This window comes from Anopheles merus, chromosome 3L (genome assembly GCF_017562075.2).
Source record: "Anopheles merus strain MAF chromosome 3L, AmerM5.1, whole genome shotgun sequence".
NCBI classification, from domain to species: domain Eukaryota; kingdom Metazoa; phylum Arthropoda; class Insecta; order Diptera; family Culicidae; genus Anopheles; species Anopheles merus.
Genome location: NC_054085.1, coordinates 23,406,077 through 23,429,163, shown reverse-complemented (window position 1 = coordinate 23,429,163; position 23,087 = coordinate 23,406,077). Strand labels below are relative to the sequence as shown.

Sequence of the window (23,087 nt, the reverse complement as noted above, 5' to 3'; positions counted from 1 at the left end):
AGCTAGATACTCTTATTCCTCCTAACAGACTCTGCGGGCAACAATAATCTCAGAAAGGACGACATCCATCGGAATCAAACAAGTCAAAGAATTACGGTTGCATAAGTATTATTGGATTTTAATTTTAAAAGAACATTTTGGTTTCAAAATTTAGCATTTTGGTACCAGGAAACTGGAAACGTTTTGCTTCATTCAATATAAAACACCATTAAAGTTGTTATAATCGTACAATTCATTGCACACGTTTTATAAAATGATTAGCCCTATCTGTTGGTGGGTAATTCAAACATCTTTCAAATGCTCGCTAACGCCCTCTGTTGCTCAGAAACCCTACCCAGATGGATCAAATTCAGAGGAATTGCTTGAATTATAATCTCACGGGAAAGCTTTCTTGACCATTTCGCGGAAAGAGAGCATTAAAAACGGATGTTTTGTTGTTTTCGTTTTTTAATGTAAAATTTATTCTGAATAATGCAATTAAAAATCTACCAAATAACATTATGCGAATACAAATAACCATCATATTTAGCTTTAATGTGTTTGCTTTACAATTGAAAATTTAAAAAAATTCCCTCCATTAGTTTAAATTCAGGCGATAGAGAAAGAGAGAAAGAGAGATATAGATAGAGAGAGAGAGAGTTTGTAGCAACCGATCAAAAGAGAGCACGAAAACAAAGCAAATACTCTCTTTCTCCCGCTCCCCTTCTCATCTAACGACAAACGATATACAGGGTTTGTGGTTGACATATTAGATTTGTTAACAAATATATGTTTTATAGTAGTACAGTCAGAATTAAATCGTCTAACGCTTTTTAGTTGAACGCTCCATAGTTGATTGACAGTTCAATTGAAAAGCTTGCGTTTGTATGGAAAACCCGGCTTTTGAAAATTCTCTAAAATCTCATGGCATTCCGAAAAAAAATTCAGAAAATTTTGGTATGGAAAAACGTGCCAACTAAAAAGCACATATTCAATAGTTGGCAGGGAATCGAAGTTCAACCAGTGAGTTCGGACTGTAGTCTTTAGTTCAGTTCACTTATCTTTAAATAATTGAGCCACATGTAACTTTTATATAAATGTAATTAAAAAAATATTTATTGTCTCATAGGAGTTGCTTCATCGTCATCATGCCCGAGCAACCCTGCAAACCCAAATGTGTGTGCCTGGGGATGCCGGTTGCCGACCCGCCGCTGCTGCTGCTGCTGCTGCTGCTGCTGCTGCAAACACCACGCACACTCTCATCTTGTCAGCCGACCGAGACAGATCTAGCTAGCGCAAAGTTCGTTACGTTTTGTTTTCGCGCCCAGCAGCAACACGCGGTCGTATTGTTTTTCGGCCGATAGAAAAGCCGACGCATTGCCAAGTGTGTGTGTGTGTGGGAGTGAATTTTGTGCGATGTAGCGCATTGCGTTATCAGTGATTGTTCTCGCGACTGTCTGTGCCGTGCAGTGCCGTTCTACGAGCTCCCAGGATTACTTGGATTTTGGCAGTGTGTGTGTGTATCCTTGTGCACGAGTGTCATCCACGCTAGAAAGGGCTCCCCAGCGACACCCTGTCCCACCGCACCACGACTTGGTTGGATTAAAACGGAACAGAAAAAGTGCGGTAAGTGATTTGATACTGTACAGGTAGTGGCATAGAATGGGAAAAAGGGAGTCTTTTCTGGTGTTTTCTCCTACAGGGAGAGTTTAAAGGACTAGTGCGCCACATACACTGAAAAAAAAATCGCCAGCAATTGTGTCGCCCCAGCGCTGGGTGGGACGCGGTCAGCAAACACGCGGAAGCGTCGGAGCGTTTGAGGCAGGCCCACAGGTTTGAAGCGAAAAAATTGAGGTTAATCAGGTGGGTGGATATATCGACACGGGATCGTGTGGACGGAGTTTGCTTCCATCACCACCACCACCTCCTCCTCCTTCACCACCACCACTACCACCACCTCCCATTCCACGGGATCCATTTGCCTCAACACACACGCACTCTCTCTTTCTCGCTCTCGTCCCCTTTTCATTTCGTCTCCCTTTTACGCCTACTTCCCCTACTCTCACCCTGCGCTTTGCCCTTGGGACGCACACACACACGCCGGTGGGTTTTTTTCGGCACCGCTTTTATCGACTGCAGCCTCCTCGTCCTCTCACCCATCGCGTCAACGGTGACAAATGTTCGGTGGGTGATATTGCCTCCTTTTCCCCGTCTGTCCTCTCCTTCTACTTGCTCTACGCTCGCTCGCTCTCTCTCTCTCTACCTTCTTGCTCGACCGGGTCGGTGTCGTCGTCCACCTGCCGTCGGTTTCCTTTTGGGTGTGTGTTGCTGCAACGGCAGCGGTGCGGAGCATTTTCGGTGTGTCTCCTTTTTTTTTTTTGCTTGCTTCGTTAATTTCCTTTCCGAAGGGTTTCTTCCCTGACCCTCCCGCGGCTGTTTCCACCCAGCATTGTTCACCCCCTCCCCTTTGGCGTGGGTGAGGGCGGGAAAGGAGCGAGTGCCAGCGGCACAGAGGAAGATGAGTTTGCTCCCGTTTTTGTTCCTTTTTCTTTTTGCTTCCTATTCTACCTCGCTCTCTCTCTGTGTCCCTCTCACACACGTTTCCTTTGTCCAATTCTATAGCATTCCCCCGTTAGAGGTTTTCGGTGTTGGGCCGTAGGATGGGCTTTAAGGTTCGCCTCCTCCGATTGTCAAAAAGGATGTGTGCTGCTAGGAGACCCACACTACGCGGCACCGTATGTCCGCGTGCCCTTGTATGCGTGTTTGAGTCCCTTTTTTTCCATCAAGATTCCTTCACATCATCCATTTTGAGCATTATGTGTGTGGTGTATGTGTGTGCGTGTGTGTTTTTTTTCGCTCAACATCCATCCAACAGTGGGTTTTTGAGGAGGTTGAAAGGCGAGTGTGTTTTCGGGAGATTTTCCTGGCGGTGTGGGATCGGCTTGCTAGGACGGTTTCGTTGTCGCCGAAGGCTGTCAGATGATGGAGGCTAGTGGATGGAGGCCATTTCATCGGTGTTCGAGCCACTGCATGTGTGTGTGAAGGAGGATGGCTAAATGCAAAGAAACTAGAAAAAAATAGTTTTTTTTTTCATCTAAAATCTGATCACAAAATTCAATATTTTGTTCAATGCATAACAATAAATTCATATTTATTTTCTTCTTGCATTTTAAAGCTGTTTTTTGTATCGTATAAAAAATCTCCTAAAAGCTTTTAAACAACTAAATGACCAAGGAACAAGATAAATTTTCATTCATTCTCGCCTAAAAAACTTTTGAGGATATTTCCCAAAGCTCATCGATCTGATGATATGACTCATTTCAAGACCAAGATCAACACATTTTATTATTATTATTATTATTATTATTATTATTATTATTATTATTATTATTATATTATTCCCCGAAAACAATGTCAAACGTTGGATTTAAAAACTTTAGACTAAACTTAGTTTTACTTCTTTCAATTTCATACACTGTTCTTCCTTTTTTTATTGTTCACTCGCCATGCAAAACCTCCCTTACTGAAACTAAAATGCTGCTCCAGTCGAAATTGTTCGAGGGGCGGGCGGAGGGTGTTTTTTTTTTGTTGGTCTGAATAAACGATGTAGACGAGCAACAACAAAAAAAAGAAATCCCCCCAAGGAGCGTCGCCTCGTTTTCGAAGGAATAAACGATCAACAGCACACATGCCGCAAAGAGGAGGCCGCAGACCACCATCACCACCAACAACAACAGCAGCAGCAGCAACAAAAGGCCCTCTTTCGATGATGACGATGATGATGATCGCCTGAAACCACCCCTTTTTCGGGTGGCTTCGATGTCGGGGCGAGCTTGTGTACCGTGCATGCGTTTACACACACTCACACACACTGTTGGTGCTCTTGCGCGCGAGCATATGTGTGTTTGTGTGTATGTGTCGCTCTTGTTGGGTTGCTATGGTTATGCCGCGCAGCCGGCAGGTGAGATGTGTGTATTTTAAAACAGCACACCACCCACCCGGCGGTTTTGGGGTTAAACCTGTTTGCTCCCTCCCCCTCCCCCCACCTGCTGTGCTTCCGAAAATTCCCGGCCGGATCACAAAAAAAAAACAAAAACGCTGCTCAGACACACCACCACGTACGGGTAGGGGTTCGTTTCATCCTGATCATCATCCCCGTCCCCCATCATCACCATCATCGCCATCTTCGGCACGACTTCCTGCCGCGGGTTCGAGCAGACCCCCCTTTAGCCGCTGCTCAGTATTTATGGGGTGGAATGGTTCCCAACGGATGCGATGGGCGCCCGCGCGCTATAAAAAGGCGCCAAATTCATCAAGGTTTTTGGTGCCGAATTGTTAGGTCCCACCGGTGGAACGTTGTCCTTCGACTGCCAATAAGGTTTCCTTTTTTCTCTTCTTGTGATGTTATTTATAGCGTTCAAATTAGTGTTCAAACGGTTGGAACTGAAATTGAAATTGCACATCAAACGTCAGCCGGTCCTATACTTATATTCCCAACTAATCCCTTATTTTTACGATGTACTCCAGTCGCTCCCCCCGGATACCTTCCGGAAAGGCGAGTTTTATGATCAATTTTCTGACTTCTCCGAAGAAAAAAAGATCCTAATGTTACACTCGTCAACACATTTCGCGATTCTCTTTACCCTGTTGCTCTTGGCTCGGTGCGTTCGATCGGTTTTCGATCAGAATTCGCTTTGTCTGTGTGTGTGTGTGTATTTGGGGGGAGGTTGGGTGAATTCCCATCATTATGGGGTACGGGCGCACCAGCACCCTAAGGCGTAGTCATCACGAAAAGATCCTCTCAACCCACCAAATGTTGATCGCCAACGCGAATGTGAAATGACGGTGGGAAGAAGAAACTACATATGCAGGTAGAGGGCAAGCTTCGTTAAAGATTGTTTGATTTGGTGCTGCCTGCTTTGTGGAAGATGGTACATAAACCACCGTCCGGTTCGAAGGACCAAAACCAAGCTAACGATTAATCGTGACTGGAGCCTTTTGTTGTGAAGTATGATAGCTTAGCTAACTCTTATTACAAAGTAAATATGGAAAGCGAAAATTCGATGACTCCCTGTTCTCCGTGTTGAATTGTTGAATCTTAACAGGATTAGGTCAGTGTTCGTTTAATACATCATCTCCTGCGTGGCTTAACAGCTGGAGTCGATTAAGGTCCACCTCAGCCTATATTGGGCTAGGTTATCTGTGACTAATCGGTTTCCCAATAGCTGAATCCCAGTATTCCTCACAAGACGAACATGTTTGAAGGCCTTTCAGCCGGTCTATCCTTGTGTGAAATATGACCTATATATTTAAATTAGTTGCGCAGGTGTTGGAGTATACCCTTGCGGTGGAATACCCTAAATGTGGTTGAATGGCATATTAAACACAACAACGCTCGGGATATCTCCCAAAAGCGCACACCATCCTATCCTTTCAACAGGCTCATCACTCTGATCCCCCAAGCTATTCCTTTGAAAGATCCAATAAATAAACCAACGATGCGCACAACCCAAACTCTTCAGTATGATCATATCCTCCCTGTATAACTTCAAACCCACCCTAGAACGGCAACGGAATTGTAGGGGGAAAAAGACGCCCCGGCAACAAAGAGAAGACCGGATGCCACCAACACACCACCCAACCCAAACCAACCTTCGCTCAGGTCCTGTCGTCGTGGTGCGGGCCATCCTCAAGATGGCAAACAACGCACACTCACACAGCCGCCTGATGACGATCCCAAGAACCTTGAGCCTCTCTGGGGTGGTGAAATTTTCTGTTCGCTTTACCCTCTTTCTCGTTTAAGTGGGTATATGTGTGTGTGTGCACTTATGGGCTATCCTGCCACCAACACCCAAACACCCTACGGTTCATTAGCTCTGAACGCCCGCCCTACGGGACCAACGCAACGTGCGGGTTTACTGCTTGGGATCTCTGGGCCCATCCCTCAGCTCTGTGTAGGCAGCTGCGCCTCACCAAGGAATAAGAAAAGGGTCTTTCTACCTTTTTAGAAGCAGCCTAGAAGAAGTTACTGATAACAGTACCACCATCACCGGTGTGTCCTTCCGGTGGACACCACCTCCAACAAAGTCATCCAGCCCGATGTTTGTAACTCCCCTCGTCAAAGTTCAGAGTTTTTCCAACCTCTAACAACGATTCTCGATGAGCGTACGCCTGTCCGCTTGCCCTCGATCGCTTGATCCTTGATCGCGAGGGTTCGTCTCTTGCATCCACACAACCCACTACAAAACCGCTCCTCCCCCCACCTCCGGGCCGTCTTGTGGGAGGGAAAAAAGGTGTCGTAGCCGAAGACGCCAAGAGGAAGACACAAAACCGTTTGCGTGCGGCCCACACCTTCCCTTCCCCCTCCACTCAACCGATGTGCCACAGGGTCTTTTTATTTCTCGTCTGCTCCTATATGCCCCGGTGGTGTGACGCATTGGGTTGGGTTGGCGCAGGTTTTTCGAAATAATGATCGTAAAACTGTCGACCTCCTCTCCATCCCTGCCGTTCTCCTTCTTCCCTCTTCTGCTCCTTCTCAGTTGATCCCAACCCACCGTTTGTGTGCCTGTAGTGTTGTATGTGTGTCGCACCACCACCACCACCTACCACCCATCGAAGACCCTTTTCAGGTTCTTATTTTTTTCTGTCTCGTCCCTTTTTTCGCCTCACGCGCTTTCGCCGTCCCCCGTGAAACCGTATTTCCTGCCGCTGCTGCCGCCGCACTGCATCCTGCCGAGCTGCAGCTCTCCTCCCGCTGACTTTCCAACCCACTTGTCCCGTGGTTTGCTGCCGCTGCCATTGGGCATATGGATGCCTTCTGTTCTGTTTTTCGGCCCACCACACACACACACACACACACACATTACCACCCTCTTCTGTTGCTGCGGTTCGTTGGGCTCAAAAATCCACCCCTCGACGGGGTGGCAGCAAGCGGGTGGATAATGGAGGACAAAGAAAACTCAAAAGAAACGGTGCAAGAAACACTGACGCACACATACACGCGCGCACACAGACAGGCAGGCAGGCAGCCTTTCGAGCACGGGAAAAAGGGGCCGCTCGCGGACCCCCTCTGAGCTGGGATGGAATTTTTATCTCGCTTTCCCTTTTGTTCCGATCCTTCGCACCGGAGGTTTGTGTGTGTGCGCGCGCGCGCACGAGTGCGCACCCGCGTTACAGCGGTGATCGTTGGTGCTCCGACGGTTCGAAGGAACGATCGTGTATGGCAAGTGTCCCTGTGTGTCCCTGTGCGTGAGTGTGTTTGTGTGTTCACATCCTGGGCCCCTTGGGTACGGGCGGTTTTTGCCTGCCATTTCAGGGCCATTTAACCGCGCGAGATCCAACTTCCAGCCCCCTTTTTTTTTCGTGGCGGCGGCGGCGGCGGCGGCGGCGTCGGTTTCTTGTGCGCCGTTTTCCGTTGAAAACAAAAAAGGGGTGGTTATACGGGAGGGGGGTTTTGGGTGGAGAAAACGAGGGTTGGAGAGGGCAACCCCTGGCGAAACATAATACGGTTTCCGAGAAAATGGAGTTTATTTTAGTTCGCTCCCGCGAAGACGCGTTTGCCATTTTATTTCCTCCTCCTCTCAACCCCACCCCCCCCCCCTCGCTCGGGTCAGTTTGTCAGGCCAACAAATTACGTTCCTTCATTTTGTGTGAAGAAAATTTCGAACGAAGAATCCTCTGCGAGGTGTCCGTTTTCGGGAACGATTTACTTACAGCAAGCGACCCAAATTCACATCCCACAACTGCTTCAAAACTGCGACCATACCCGCAACGGAAGCGTACCTACTCTCCCTCTTGCGTATCCTTGGGCAACGCGATTCCGTGCCGCGATGCGTTTCTGGATACACGCAGCCGAACCAACCACCCTTAAAGCATTCCCTCACACACGCACACAGACACATACAGACGCAGAAGTCCTTTTTGTTGGACGGATTTCACAGGCTATAAATAAATCTCGCTTCCTTTTTCGGCTTTCTTTTCCATGCGTCTGTTGTGTTCCGTTTGCGGGCCCGGGTTTCAATTATCCTTTTGGAACGAATTGCACCGAATGGAGAACTTATGTTTGTGTGTGTTGGCTAAAAATTTAACCAAACCCACCCGGGAATGTCATCGATATTTCAAGGATGTGTTTTTGAGATGCATAGCACACGTGTGTTGTTTGTTTCGTCCTGCGGGAAATAGCTGTGGAAAACTAGGTAAAGCGTTGCACTGTTTTTGAAATGGAAGACAAGATGACATGTTTCCTCCAAACAGAAAATATTTAGAAAAAATATTAAATTATGTACGAACAAATTTAACCAATATACTCCTTCGCTTTCAATATCTCCGTATGTTGATTTTTGCAATGTCTAGCCAAAATAGTTGGGATATATGGGTGTTTTCATTAAATCACGAAGAGCCAAATTTGGAAAACTGCATATCTCTAAAACAAAAACTTGTTGCGTGTAGATCCGCATAAATGGAATATCGTAGGTTTAATTCAAAGCTCTTTGAATGTTCAAATATGTTTTAACTTGGTGTTGTGTAAACTATTACCTCAATTGTTTAATAGTCAATACAGGGTTTTCCAAGTCAGTTTCGAATGTAAACGATGGTATTCATCGCGTGCAAAATATTAATCCACATCGATCTAAAATTTCAATTCCAACAAAATTATTTTTAATTGCATCAGCATGATTTTCAACACGACTCAAAGCTGGATAGGGTTTGACAGTTCTTTGTTATGTGTTGAAAATCATGTGTAAAACTGTAGTTTGATTTTGAAGCAAATACACCATTTGACATCTGTTGAAAAACATCTTGAATGCGGTGAATAATTATATGCATATTCGAAAATGACTTGCAAGACCCTGTAATTATGTGTACATTTGAAAGTGACTTGGAAAACCCCTTTAATACTGCATTCAACAGCTTGAACTATATTCTTGAAGTGTAAATCATTTTCAATCAATTCAAGACGCTTTAGACGCTGTTAGGAGATCTTTCCAACATTCACCTGTTGACCTTAATTTTATATTTTTTTTATCTTTTAACGTTTCTGTTGAACAAGTTTTATTTAGTAAGTTTATTTTCGCAAAATTGTGCCGTATAAAAATTTCAAATGAATTCGTCCACTTTCTTCCGTATTTGTTTATGTTGCAATAATATCATGTCCTATTTATTCTAAATTCCCCTTTCATTAACTTAATGAAGCCCTGTTATACTGCAATTTACTAGGGAAATCCTGACACTCATTAAATTGATTAGCAATTGATTTCGATAGATTGTCTGCAAATAAGCAGAGAATTAGAAGTCTACTGTTGCTGTTTTCTGCTAATCATTATCCTTACAAGAGCATTCACTGCCTAGGAACTCCTTGCAAGACTACGAACTACATTCCAGCTAATGCCACATGCCTAGGATTGAAACACGCATCTCTTGCAAGGATTAGAATTACTTCTAGTAATTTCATTCATTCGCCTTTACACATGGGGATACCGAACCTCCATCCTTTTCAGTTGATCATCAGCTCCTGTTTACATAGCATTGAACCCCCCCCACGTGGTTCGTGGTGTATCGGACAAAGCGATTTGCCACGGCACCGTGCACAATGCTCGCAGTTGCAACCTTCGTCGACTGTGTGCTGGAAACAGATTTTCTTACCCCTTTTTGCTTCCTCGAAACCCCCGCCGGGCAGACTCCTCCCGAGGCCGTGAATCTTCCGAGAAGAAACCAACGACCCTTGATGGCTACCCTTGAGTCCCATCCTGCAATTCCACTGCACAGACACACCGAGTTTCATGGTGCAGATAGCACCAGATGTTGGAGGTGCTAAAAACAAATACCTGAACGCACAGCACTTCAAGTCAGTCAGGTAGACACTGCTGCTTCTTCCCGTGTAAGCCCGGTAATGAAGTTTGCAAGATGCATTTACCCACACCCAGACTTTCTCCCGGGCTCAAATTGCCAATGAAGAAGGGGTGTGAGATGGCCTACACCACCATCCCGAGCCCAAACGCGGGGCGGAGGTCGCGCTGGGCGTTCTTGATGCGCCTGTGCTGCAAAAGGTGTTGCCTACATACACACACCCTCTCACAGCCCAACCAGCACACACACGCACGCACCCATACACACACACACACACACCCACATGCGTGTGTGAGTGTATGAGTCGTTTTTCGGTGTAAGGTGCGGTGCGTAGGGATAATCCTGGGATGGGTGCGATTTACCGCCACGAAGGAAGAAGGGTGTTTGATGGACAGTGGGCTTAGCTTACAGCTAAATTGCGTCACACAAAGCAGAATAATTGTGCAAACACAGTTTTTCGGGGGTACAATTATGCTTCTTCCAGCATATTTTATCCTTTTCTTTGTGTTTTAACACAAAAAAACACCTTCCATCCGCGCACTGGTACCTTATGTTTCCTTGCGTACCCACCCCAAAACCATGGACAGATGTGCACAACCAACCCCCCCCCCATCGGTTGCCGAGTTCGAGATGCTCCTGTGCTCTCAGTGCCTTCGGTTCCAGCTGCATGGTTGAAACGCACTTTCCACACAGCGACGCGAAATGTGTCAGCGTGAATGGTGGGTTGTGCCCCTGGGTGGCATTGCCGCCTTGCGAGCGGGGCACGCGGGAAGATGGGAGCCCGAGGGGTGGTCGAGTTCGCTCCCTACGCTCGATGCTCAACTTCCTTCCGACCGTTTACCGCCTGCCGACACCGACGCTCTGCCACCACATGGTGTGTGTGTGTGTAGTATGCTGTTTGGGTGGGTTTGGCGGTGGGGTTGTTTGCTATTCGCCGGTACCAATCATCATCATCATTGCCGTCGTCGTCGTCGTCGTCGCCATGGTCGTTATTGCCCATCGGACGGAGCTGTGTTTGTGTCTTTGTGTGTGTGTGTGTGTGTGTGTGTGTGTGTGTGTGTGTGTATTTAGCAGGGAGAGCACGAAACGATCATTCCGCCCAGGGTCTGCTGTCGGAAAAGGGTTCCTTTTTTGCCGGGTGCGTTTCGCACAAGAATTGGTATTGGTGGGAGAGCCGCTTGGATGGCGCGGCGGATGGAAAAGTGTTTATAATGGAGTTTATTTTGATTATAAATTAAAAATGAAAAATATTTTTTTTTGATAAATAACTGTTAAAAATCAACCTTTTGTCAGTTTCATGGAAGGCAATATTTCTTATTTCTTTGCTCGCTGGGATGGCGTTACGACCAACATCAAATCTATGAGGTTTCCCACAGTGTTAATGCTCCCCTTTATATTCCATACAACTTTCCACCGCTGCTGGTAGAATAAACTCTAGCCTATAAATAAAAATGTGAAAAACAAATATTGAAAAAAGTACGAGGAAAAACAAAAAATAAACTTGGTGAGCTCAGGCTTGTTTTCAGAATTTCGCATTTGTTTTCAGAATTTGTAAAAAGCTATTTTTGCTTTGATTGTTGCATACTTTCAGGCGATTTTGTTACTTTGATTTAATACTTGAGGGTTTATTGGTATTATCTTAAATATTATTTCAATTTTTACATTATTTTTCAATACACTCATTTGGGAAAAGTATAGGGAGCTTCTCTAGCAAACAACAGACTTAAATCCAGTTAAATTACACCGAACACCAGAATGCCCGTATCAGTCTGTTTTGGTCGATAGAGCCAACAAGCTTTTTTACAAACAGTTTATAAATCGATGCATCGACAATGTTATTGTGTGGCTTTAAGCGTGTAGTACATCCTTATTCTATACGTAATTTCCAGTAGAGTTCAACACCAATCTTTTTGAAGAATCCCGTCAATGAAGCATTGAGGTACTAATTGTATTTCTGGGGTTCAAAGTTGCAACAAAGCCAAATTCAGTATAGATGACAACAAAATTGAAATGACAATGATTAACAAAATTTAACAGACGATATGTTTGAGATCTGTAAAGCTACAGTATGCTGCAGCACTTTTGTATACCTGCCCAAAACTTTACGAAGTCTGCACTCCAAAATTCTACCCCCAAAATTCTTCTAAACACGTTTCAATCCACTGCTGCAACCGGACGCAACCGCCGCTGGTGGAGCCTGCAATAAATAAAAGGGAGTGGGGGAATGACTGATCCACGCATGAACCCTCGCATCATTCCACCTGCGCCACCCTGCCAGCAACCATCGTCATCGTCGTCGCCGTCATCTTTCGCGACCATCGGGATTCTTCGCCTTCTGTAGTACCACCACCTTCGATGATGTTGATGACGGCGGTGGGGTGGATTGACTCTCTTGTTCTCTCTCTCTCTCTCCATCTGTTTCTCTCTCTCTCTATGTATATATGCTCGGGGTGCGTGTGTAGTCTTCGGCGCCGGCGTTGCCTGACGACATCGTCGTCATCATCATCGTCATCAGCAACCGCCATCGTCGGCCACGCTCTGCTCGGGCGCGCGCTCTGCTGCTGGTGGGTTCCGACGGTTTGCGTTCTTCGGTTGGCTCACACTATTGTTCCATCGGTTCGGGGGTGCGAATGGAGAAGTACGTACCTTTGTCGGTCGCTCCTGGACAGTCACTCTGTGCCCGGGGTGGTGTTTTTTTTTGTTTTCTCTGTGAATATTCGCTTTCCATTTTACTTCTTTCCGTTTTGTTTCCCATCGCGTGTGTCTGTGTGTGTCGCTGTATTTTTGGGGGGGATGGGGTGCTCATTTCCGGTTTCGGCACGTTTTTTTGGGGTGGACAAGTTCGTTCTCTTTTTTTTGTTGAGGGGGAGAAAAAGGACTTCTTCCTGCTGCGGTGATGTGAATGTGTGTGTGTGTGTCGCTTGGGTGGACTTGTGTGGTTGACCAATTGGCTGGTAGGCGGCAGCACGAGCTTCAGTGGTGTGGTGAAGAAGTTATCGAAGCCTTCTGGAAGAGAGTGAGAAGAGTTGCTTCTTGTTGGTTTTTTTTTTTTTTTTTTTTGCTGTTGCCTGACTCCTTGGTGCAGGGAAGAAATGTGCAGTGAATGATAGAATCGTGACAAGGATGTATTAACAGATCCGACGTGTGAGGTAGCATACTGATGCGCTTGAAACCTGTATAAAGCCTTAAAGGCAGGCTCTGAAGCTCTCTGAAGTTGTGTATTGCACCATGAACATGTTCTTGTGAAGCGGAGATGCCTTTATTGCAAGTGTCCATAAATATCACCCGAAGCTTATTCATTAATTCTACTACAATTTTCTTAAAGAAGCCTAAAAACTAGTCTTTATAAATCTCCAATACTTCTCCCGGCAAACGACTTAACCAAGTTTGCGAAACATCAAAGCCAGACGGCGTGCTCCGCGCGTCGTTATCGATTTTCTTTGTTGTTTTCTCAGACCACTGCGGTGCAAATTGTCCATCAGCTCAATCAAGTGCAGTCGGTTTCCGGTCGGTCCACCCCTTGCATCCTCCCCCCCTCCCCTCCCCCTCCCCTGCTCCCTCTCACCCCATACTGCCGCGTGGAACAAAGTGCCAATGAGAAGGAATGTGTGGCCGGGACTGCCGGGACAAACCATATTGTGGACAGAAGTGCCGAGGAGGAGAGCCGTGGATGGGAAAAGAGATTGGGAAAAATGTATCGCACCCGCCGCCCACTAGGAAAGTGACGCGAGCCCACCTACCAGTGCTGCCACCCACAAGATTGCATTGCCCCAACTCCGTTTGAAAGGAAGCAGCCGCGCCACAAGGGCGCGCAAAGCAAATTCGTGTATGTGTGCGTGTGTGTGGGAGCTAAAGAGAGTGCAAATGAGAGAGAGAGAGAGAGAGAGAGAGAGAGAGAGAGAGAAGAGATGGAACGAAAAGGGAGAATTAATCGAATGGCATTTCCATTACTCCTACGCAGCCCTTTCGTTGGGTGGGGAGATGCGCGATTCCTTTCATCTCCCACCCCTTTCAAGTCTCTCTCCATCTCTCTATCTCTCTTTTTGTATATGTGGGTGGTATTGGAGACGGTGCTGACTTCAGGGCCAATATGCAGCCTTACAGTGAGCGTACGAAAGAGAGGATGTTGGTTTTCCACTTCGAACGTGGCCTACGCACACTGTTGTGGGGTTGGTGTGTGCCCTCGGCATGATGCAGTGGGCGTCGCAATTAGCCGTCCGGGTGCTCTGGGTGGCAGTTGGTTAATCATACGGCAGGTTTTTTTGTTTTTGTTGCGATATGACAAGATAACATAGCAGATGTAGCCAACAGCAACAACAACAAAAAAGTCAATCCACCACCCACCGAGATAGCCGGTGCCCCAAAGGGGGTTGCCCGGTTATGTTTTCGTGGGCCCAGATCTCTGGTCCTTGCACAGTTGCACGTGCAGAATTTGGTTGCTGTTTTATGGCGCGCGTTTATTGCTGAAACCCTGCTGCTACTTCTTGGTGTTGGTGCAAACTTTGAGATGGTGGTGTGTGTGTGTGCGCGCGCGCACTCCCAACAATTTCCCAACAGCACTCCTCCCGCTGCTACTGTGGGCGGAAGATGGCCTGCGGAGACTGCTGGATAGCACTATCCAGGTAGTCAGGAAAGGATATTACAATCTATTCCTAAAAGTAAGGAATCAATAGATATCTTATTCCCATCAACCAAACAGGAATTGGGGATTCGGGGACTATTCAAGAGGACCCAGAATTTAATCGGACACATGTGTATGAGTCATTGGAGAACGTCCAAGTGTCTAACAGTCGTATCGGTTCTTATATTAAGCACGCAGATCGACGACCCAGTTCTTGTGATCTTTATCTTTATCTGCAACAAAAGAAGAATTCAAAGATTTAGAAGAATTGTGATATTCAACTTGAATAGTTGAAGTTGTTTAACAAAAAATCTGAAATATTCATCTCAAGCTTCTCCAACCGTCTTCTGAATAGCCGCTCAGACGCTGCGCAAATACTGCGGCAGAGTTCATCGGGTAGTTTAAAGCGGCAACAGACTGTTTACGCCCGAAGACTAATCACTGAACCGGTTGAACTTGAATATTTACCACCTACCATGTTACACACAGCTCCGGGTGGAGTCATCGTACTGCATGTGATCCGCAATACCTCATTATTTTATATACTTAAAGCGAATACATTCAAGGCCTTAACGTAAACAACTGCAACTAAGAAGCTTAAGAAATTAGTAGCATTTTAGATATCCCATTAATGCTTGGAATAGTTTTGGAGCGGTCAAACATTCTTGAGGAAATTTGCACTCAACTCATCTCGTGTCACGGCTCTCCTCTCGGGATGTTTCATTTATCGCGCCCACCTCTTGGAGGGGGATCTTCCGAGATCCCAAAAAAGTTATGAATGAAACGACGTGTACCCTACCACCACTCGTGCCACACACACACACACACAAACGCAGCTTCCTCTCTCCGTTGGCATCTCGAGCCTTTCCGCCAGTGAAATACTTCATCACTTTTGTGCCGCCTTTCTTGTTGTTTTGTGCTCGCGCTGGAATTCGGGTTTTTGGCTGTAGCGTTCGAATCAACGTGGGTGGCAATGACGATGAAGATCAGGAAGGGAGTGTGGGGGTTGAGGAGGGGGATTTATGCTGAAAACCGCCCAGAACCCAGGCCGGGGAAGGATGGAGTGTGGTTGCTGGGGATGATGCTGTTTCCGAGAACGTGCAAGCGAGAACGCTCTCTGCCCCAATAACCACCCACTTTTCAACGGGCGGCGGGCCACACCACGTGGTTGATGTTTGCTACCTTTCACACAGCACCATCCCGTTTCCCGTTTCCGCTTCTTGCGTTGCTAAAATGTTGCCATACTGTGATGTGCTGATTGACATTGAAATAATACCGGCTTACCGCGCGGATGGGTGATGATGATGGGAGCGCTTTAAAACTCCGAGCCGGGGCGCATCATTTTGGCGAAATTTTGAGATTTTTTTTTTAATATTTTCCCTTTGTCCGGTGTAACTTATAAAACTAATCGTTAGCCGTTTGCTCTTCATTTCCACTTCCAGCGTGTCTTCGGTGGGCTGTTCCAGTCCGCGATGACCACCCTCCTGCCGACGTCTCAATCGACCGGGGTTGAGACGTACGAGGACATGTTTAAGGAGATTACCCGGAAGCTGTACGGCGACGAGTCGGCCCACGGGCTCTACCCGCACAACACGCAGGTGGCCCAGCTGGCACCGGGCGCTCCGAGCGCGCCACCGGACGGTGGTGAGCGCTCCTTCACCACGCTAACGCAAATCGGCTACGAAACGACCACGACGAATCAACCCTCCGCATCGTCATCCGCTGCCTCCCAACAGCAGCAGCAGCAACAGCAACAGCAACAGCAGCAGCAGCAACAAGAGCATTTAACGACCGCATTCGGGCTGGCCGCACTGATGCAGAATGGCTTTCCGCCGCCCGGTACGATGCTGAATCCGGTTAACTTTCCCGGCGCTAGCAAAACGCCCACAAGTGAGTTCCTTCTAGGTACACGGTCGCTAGATCGCAGTGTCGAACATAGTTGTGAGAGAGGGACAAAGTGTCTCTTTAGTAGAAAACCCCATTTTTCCTAATTCAATGTTGTTCCATCTCTCACCGTCAGATATTTCGATCCCCTCAACAGACGATCGCTGGCAGTCGCACCAGCCCGGCGACGACCATCCCTGGAACGGTGGGAAACACTCCTCCCCTTCTGGCTACGGGGGCAGCAAAGCGTACAAGAAGCCCAAAACGGAACCGCACGATGCGACCGGTGCCTCCCCGACCGGCCTCAACATTCCCAGCACGGTCGATCGGACGGCCGGCAAGGGTGCGGGCTACGCGGCGGCGGCAGCCGCCACCTCGCCCACCGGCGTGATCAAGCGGTACAGCTGCACCAGCTGCCCGTACACCACCGACCGGCGGGATCTGTTCACGCGCCACGAGAACATCCACAAGGACGAGAAGCCGTTCCAGTGCTACGCCTGCCTGAAGCCGTTCAACCGGGCCGACCACGTGAAAAAACACTTCCTGCGGATGCACCGCGAGCTCGAGTACGATATTGCGAAAACACGCCGCCACCCGCCCGGCGGGGGTTCGGGAGGGGGGAAGGGCGGCACGTACTATGCAGCCAGCAGCCAAACCGGTGGGGCAGCAACGGCCACGAGTAGCAGCAGTAGCAGCAGCAGCAGCAGCAGTGGCGGCGGTGGCAATGCAACGACCGCAATGACACTCGCCCAGATGCAGCTGAACATCCCGTCCGGAAGCTTCAGCAATGCACCGTCGCTGGTCGTACCTTCGCATACGCTCGACAGTGGCAGTGCGCATCTGAACGGGAGTCACCAGGCCCAGCTGCTGCAGCTTCACAGTCATCATCAGCAGCAACAGTTGCAGCAGCAGCAGCAGCAGCAGCAGCAGCAACACCACCACCACCACCAACAGTCCCATGCCAACCTGCACCCAGCGCAGCTGGCGATCAAGCAGGAAAAGGGCTCGTCGGGCAGCCTGAACACTTCCGCCAACTCGGCCGGTGGTTCGCCGGACGACAAGTATGCGAAGAAAATCAAGGGCGAAAAGAAGTTTGCCTGCACGTACTGTCCTTGGGCAGGTAAGAGAGTTTGGGAAGTGAATTTCAAACCCGCCAGAGGTCCTAATTTTACTAATTTGCAATCTCCTACAGGTGCGGACAACTGGGGACTAAAACGGCATCTCAACACGCACACCAAACCGTACGTGTGTCTGCTGTGCGACTACAAGGCCGCCCGCTCGGAACGGTTGGCAACGCACGTGCTAAAGGTGCACAACAAGAAGGCCTGCAGCAAGTGTAACTTCTTCGCCGAGGATCAGGCCCAGCTGGAGGCCCATCTGCAGGAAGCACAGTAAGTATCCAAAGCAAGACTTTAATTCCCCGTGCAGCATCTTTGTCACCCTGCCCCCCGCCGGCACAACACAATGTGGCGAATGTTGAAATGATCGGTACACCCTTTTTCCTGTCAAACCACGCTCTAAAGTTCGCACGATCCATCGAAAGCTGGCAAGGCGGGCAGCGGTTCGGCCGGCAGCGGTGCGGGACCGACCGGTGGCCATTGTGGCACCGCATCATCCACCTCCTCCACCTCCGCCGTGCATCAGCCGGCATCGGGCGGCGGCGACACGAACGGCAACGTCGTCCTGCGCAATTTGGGTAATGCATTTACGTCGAACAATTTGCCCACCAACATTCCGACCAGTGGGAATGGCTTTGGGTGAGAGACTAAACACCAACCACTGTTTTCTGTTCCGTTGTTTTCTCCGGAACCGGTTCATTCGGTTTTGTTTTTTTTTCTGTTTGCGTGCCTAACAGTGACCTTTAAACCCTTTCTCGTGTTTTTTTTTTGTTCTAAATCAATTGGTACACTCTCTATTCTATTATTTTTGTATTCTTTTTTTTTGTATGGGTTGGTAATTTAATGTTGTACTGGGAGCAGTGCTGCAAAATGTCATGAGCATCACGAGATGTTCACCAACGAAAGCAATGAACTTTTCCGTGGTAGCTTGATGGTCATTGCTAATACTCAATGAAAGTGCGTCATGATATGCCAAACGCGACATGAGAATGCTTGATTCCAACGCGATACTCTGACTGACAAGCTGAGGTTAAGGTCAGCGCAAGTCATAATCATGTTTTTTCTGCCTGTGAACAGTACTGCCAACTGCCACTATTTCAGTCACCAACACTCTTGACTAAAAACAAGCTAAAATAAGCGTCACGTACACAACTGAGATGATCAGAGGTGAGACTCAAAAAGTTGGTGGTCCAATCTCATGCTTGATGACATTTTGTTGAGCACCCAACTCTTGGTCAGTCACTTGGTCACGACATTTTCTGTCGGGTCAAACAGAGCGAGAAAACAAGCTCATTTAGTTTCTTGGAACCACTCGCAAACATCGCATATCTCCCATGACTATCATGATGATCACCGACCGAAAATGTCGCGACCAAGTGACTGACCAAGAGTTGGTTGCACACAATGTCACCAAGCATGTGATGGTCGCACCAACTGTTTTAGTCTTACCTCTGATCATCACAGTAGAGCTCGTGACGCTGACATGATTTTGTTTCAGCCGGTATTTGTCATGCCTATGTCAGTGACATTTTGCAAAACTGATCACAGTAAAAAAAAGTCATGACATAGTAACTGACCAAGCGATGGTTGCTAAAATGTCACTAAACATGCATTGGTCACACCAATCGTTATGAGCATCACCTCTGATTATCACAATTGAGTACGGGACGCTGACATGGATTTTGTTTCAGTCAGATTTTTTTATGATATTGACAGTGACATTTTGCAGCACTGACTGGGAGATTCATTTTTTTTTTGGTTTAGTGCATTGCATGTTTTTTTTGAATACCTTCAAAAACAGTGTTCAAATTGTTTTCCAAAAAAACTTTTCCTTTTCATTTACCCTGAAAACTGAAGCGCTCACTTGCTCACTCTGTGCGATGAGTACTATTACAAAACAATGCCCATTTTTTTAAAACGATTCCATTTTAATCTTTCTACAAATAATCAACTTTTGCACACACACATACACACTAAAAAAACAGTAACGGCACATCGAATGGCCAGTATCATTCCACTAACCTCCATCACGCGGCCACCGGTAACGTACTGACAAACAGTAACGCTGCCAATCTGATCGAAACGATCAACCAGCACGTCCTGGCATCAGCGGCGGGACAGAACGGTGGTGGACAGCAACAGCAACAACAGCAACAGTGGATCGCAACGAGACCGCACCGGAAGCGTGGTCCGGACCTGCTCTATAGCTACCTAGAGGCGGACGGCAGTGACTCCGGCGACTATGCACGGTACGCGGTTGGGGTTTTGGATGCGGAGTGGTTCGGTCCATTTTTTTCTTTTTCGCTTTTTGCTTCTGTGTTTGCTGCTGTTTTGTTTTCGTTTACCGTTTCCCCTCTGTTTTGCTGCTTGTTGAGGTGAATCCTTTTTTTACTGTAAATTTGTTGTTTGTTTTAAATTTACAATTACTTTTTCTTAATTTATTTTGCCTTTCGCTATCATTTTGTTGTTTTTTCATACCACTTTCTGTTTTATAATTAATTGTGTTCTACTCTTTCTCTCGCTCTCTTCCCAGCCTTTTACACATGCAAGCAGTCGGACGGAACAAGGCTTCAGTCACGCAGGATTTTCGTAATGCGGGAGGCGGAGACAACAATGGCGGTGATGCCGGCGACAGTAGCAGCAGCAGCAGCAGCAGCGCCGGCACAAGTGCAGCGGCGTCGCCCTACGCCCTAAGCATGGCGGCGGCGGCAGCAATCGAGCGGCAGATGAAGAAAAAGCATCACAGCGCGGACGGCAAACCGAGCGCCGCCAGCCACGACAGCGTGAACCTATCCCTAGCCTCACTCTTCGGTGGCGACCAGCTGTCCTTCCTGCAGCTGCTGGCCACGGCTGCCGTGGCACACCAGCAGCTGCAGCTTCATTCGAGCCAGCAGCAACAGCAGCAACAGCAGCAGCAGCAGCCCTATCTCCAACCTCATCACCACCACCAGCAGAAGAAACAGCAGCACCAGAAACCATCGAAAGCAGTGGACCACCATCACGTCGGTGCATCGAATGGTGGCCGCTACGGCAGCACGATGGTTTCGTCGCCTCCCGCTACATCAACACAGCAACAGCAACAGCACCAGCAACCACCAAGAGCAACCAGCACCGGCACAGCGCCACACAGTACAAATGGCAACGGGGCAACCGTTCCCCTCATCGATCCCCAGTACCAGCAGCTGCAACCGCTCGCCCTCGACATGGGCAGCATGAAGAAGCGCCGCACGGCATCGTCGGCGTCGTCGGCGGCAGCAGCGAACAGCGCATCCTCCAGCGACAAGGAAAACTCCATCGTCCATCGGAACCGCATCAATGGCGGAAGCGCCGGAACATGCGGGACGGCCGTTCCGCAACAACAGCAATGCAACGGGACGGCCGCGGTGGTGATCGTTCCGAACGATCGTGCCAGTGCCATACTAAACGGTGGCGTAACCGACAAACACAACACCCCTCACAAAAATGGCCATCATCATCATCACCATCATCATTACAATCCTCATCACCACAACAATAACAATAGCAGCACTAGCAATAAGAATATAAACGATATTTTTGATAAAGTGTACAAAAAACCGCAAAACTCATTGAACGCATCAAAGCAGCCGCAGCCGGCCGCCCACTCCCTGGCCGCCACGATCCTTCGGACCGCGCCGCCCTCGGCCGTGGAGGAGGACAATCGGCGGGAGGCGGATGCCGCCCGCCAGGACACGGCCCAAGCGGAGCAATTTTCGCTCACCGAATTCCTGAAAAGCCACACGGAAGTGTCGATCAGTACGGTCGGTGGCAAGGGCGCGGAAGACGAGAGCCCCGTAACGATCATTCCCCTTCCACTCGTTGCGGATCGGCACCAGACGCCGGAAATGAAAGAAACAGAAGAGCAGCAGAAAGTGCTGCTGGAAGGCGAACGGAATCCGCGCAAGCGCTACCAGCCGCGTCGCATTGGCGAGAGTGACGAGCTGCCGGTCCCACCACCGTCCGACGATCCGATGGCATTCGTGGCGGTAGAAATGCTGGACACGTCGATCGAAACGGCGAACAAAAGCCCCGAGCCCAAGGAGCAGGCGGAGGAGCAGCAGCAGCAGCAGCAGGAAGGCAAAGCGATCGATCTGAAGGTGCAAAAGCAAGCGACGCACGTGGAGAGGCCGCAAGCCACCGTGAGCCGGCTGGCCGACATCCGGGACAAGCACATGATCAAGCTGATCACGAACCGGCGCTGCTGCCGCATCTGCCGCACCAGCGGTCTGCTCGACCATCTGGACAATGCGCACTACCACAGCCGAATGTCACTGTTTCTGCACACGCTCTGGCGCCACCGGCGCTCGTCGGCGGGGATGTGCGAGTGTCGCAAGTGTGGTGCTCAGTTTGCCCGCCGCTACATGCTCGTCCTGCACCAGAAGCTTACCAAGCATACGGGCATGGTCGTGCAGGCGGAAAGCGGGAGCAAGCGCACCTCGAAACGCGCTACAAAACGCACCGCCATAAAGAAGAGCAGCAGCAGCAGCAGCAGCAGCAAGCACGTGGCCGGTGCGCGCAAGCAGCGGAAGCGCAAACCGCGCAGCCGCTGCTTTACGGCGAAGCGCAAGAAGTAGATACAGTAGAGCAGCAGCACGTGGGGCAACACGTGCTCGAGGGACGATACACACGATCTCTAGTGTACAAAGAGGAAGAAAAGGGTCATCTGCCCCCTTAGATTTAGGAGAACGCCCATTGCCATCGTTTTTTTTTCTTTTGGACTTTCCGCAACTTGAATTTGCCATGCATTTATTTTGTTGTACAAAATTTTACTTAAAAAGGGGGAATCTTTGGATTAAATGGGAAAAAGAGGTAAGGCAAAGCAGGGGAATGATTGTGATTAGGAACAAATACTTTGGAACTCGAATACTGAATACTCTTGAAAAAAAAAATGGAGCATGATGATTGAATTGTAAATTTGTATTCACAAAAAAAAAGAACAGAAGAACGAAAGGATCGTTTTTATGTGGTGTATGTTATGTCTAAAAAGCTGAAGCAGTTTGATTACAGAAAATGGTAAGAATAGTTCAACCAAAAACCGGCAACAAACAAACCAAATGCTTAAAGATAGAGGGGGTGAAAAGCATAGAGCAGAACGCATTCTCTTCGCATCAATCTTTACTTTCGTTTGCTTTCGGTTCTGTTTTTCTACTGGTAAAATAATTGTAAAAAGAAACGGTATGCCTTCCGCTTTTGGGCGCAAAGATTAGCAGGGACTAGTATCGTTTAGTGTTAAACTTACTTCTCTAATTTGTTTCCCTTTTCAGTAGAGCATTTAGTACCTCACATGCGCGATTTGTTGAATTTCAACGTTTTCTTTGCAACACGTTCACAGCACGGGTCATGAGATCACATCAAAAAACACTTGAACGGGAAAATAGAGAGACAAAAAAAATGAATAAAATCGTACCATACAAAAGTAAAGCATTTCCTTTGCGATTATGATAATGTACGCCATTGGAAAGTGTGGAATAAAATTCGAACAAGAAAACGTGTAAAAATTTAAATTTCTTTATTAGCTCCGTCCCTTCTGAATCACCCTGTGTGGAATGTTGACAACGTTTGACAACTGTCAAGTGACAGCTTGTGCAATAATAGAAGAAGAAGGAAGGGGAACGCAGGTA

At 48.0% G+C, this 23,087-nt stretch overlaps 1 protein-coding gene across 5 annotated transcripts; it reads left to right on the top strand.

Moving 5' to 3' along the window:
* Nucleotides 1–1,216: 1,216 nt before the first annotated feature.
* On the top strand, nucleotides 1,217–22,390 carry LOC121598237 (protein charlatan). 5 transcript variants are annotated; one of them, XM_041924792.1, is made up of 7 exons: nucleotides 1,217–1,605; nucleotides 15,889–16,336; nucleotides 16,467–17,450; nucleotides 17,523–17,721; nucleotides 17,854–18,087; nucleotides 19,434–19,697; nucleotides 19,982–22,390. In XM_041924792.1, the coding sequence occupies exons 2-7, from the start codon at nucleotides 15,919–15,921 to the stop codon at nucleotides 22,038–22,040; spliced, it is 4,158 nt and encodes a 1,385-aa protein (XP_041780726.1). In that variant the 5' UTR covers nucleotides 1,217–1,605; nucleotides 15,889–15,918; the 3' UTR covers nucleotides 22,041–22,390. The 5 variants fall into 5 exon arrangements, with proteins under 5 accessions (XP_041780726.1, XP_041780727.1, XP_041780728.1 ...); XM_041924793.1 differs by lacking the exon at nucleotides 1,217–1,605 and adding an exon at nucleotides 1,819–1,842; XM_041924794.1 differs by lacking the exon at nucleotides 1,217–1,605 and adding an exon at nucleotides 12,350–12,463 and having other exon boundaries at nucleotides 16,488–17,450.
* Nucleotides 22,391–23,087: the final 697 nt, after the last annotated feature.

Coding starts and splice junctions, on each gene's coding strand:
- LOC121598237 (XM_041924792.1), top strand. CDS start 15,919: ATGACCACCCTCCTGCCGACGTCTCAATCGACCGGGGTTGAGACGTAC. Junction 17,722..17,853: donor GCCCATCTGCAGGAAGCACA/GTAAGTATCCAA, acceptor CACGCTCTAAAG/TTCGCACGATCCATCGAAAG. Junction 18,088..19,433: donor ACCAGTGGGAATGGCTTTGG/GTGAGAGACTAA, acceptor CTAAAAAAACAG/TAACGGCACATCGAATGGCC.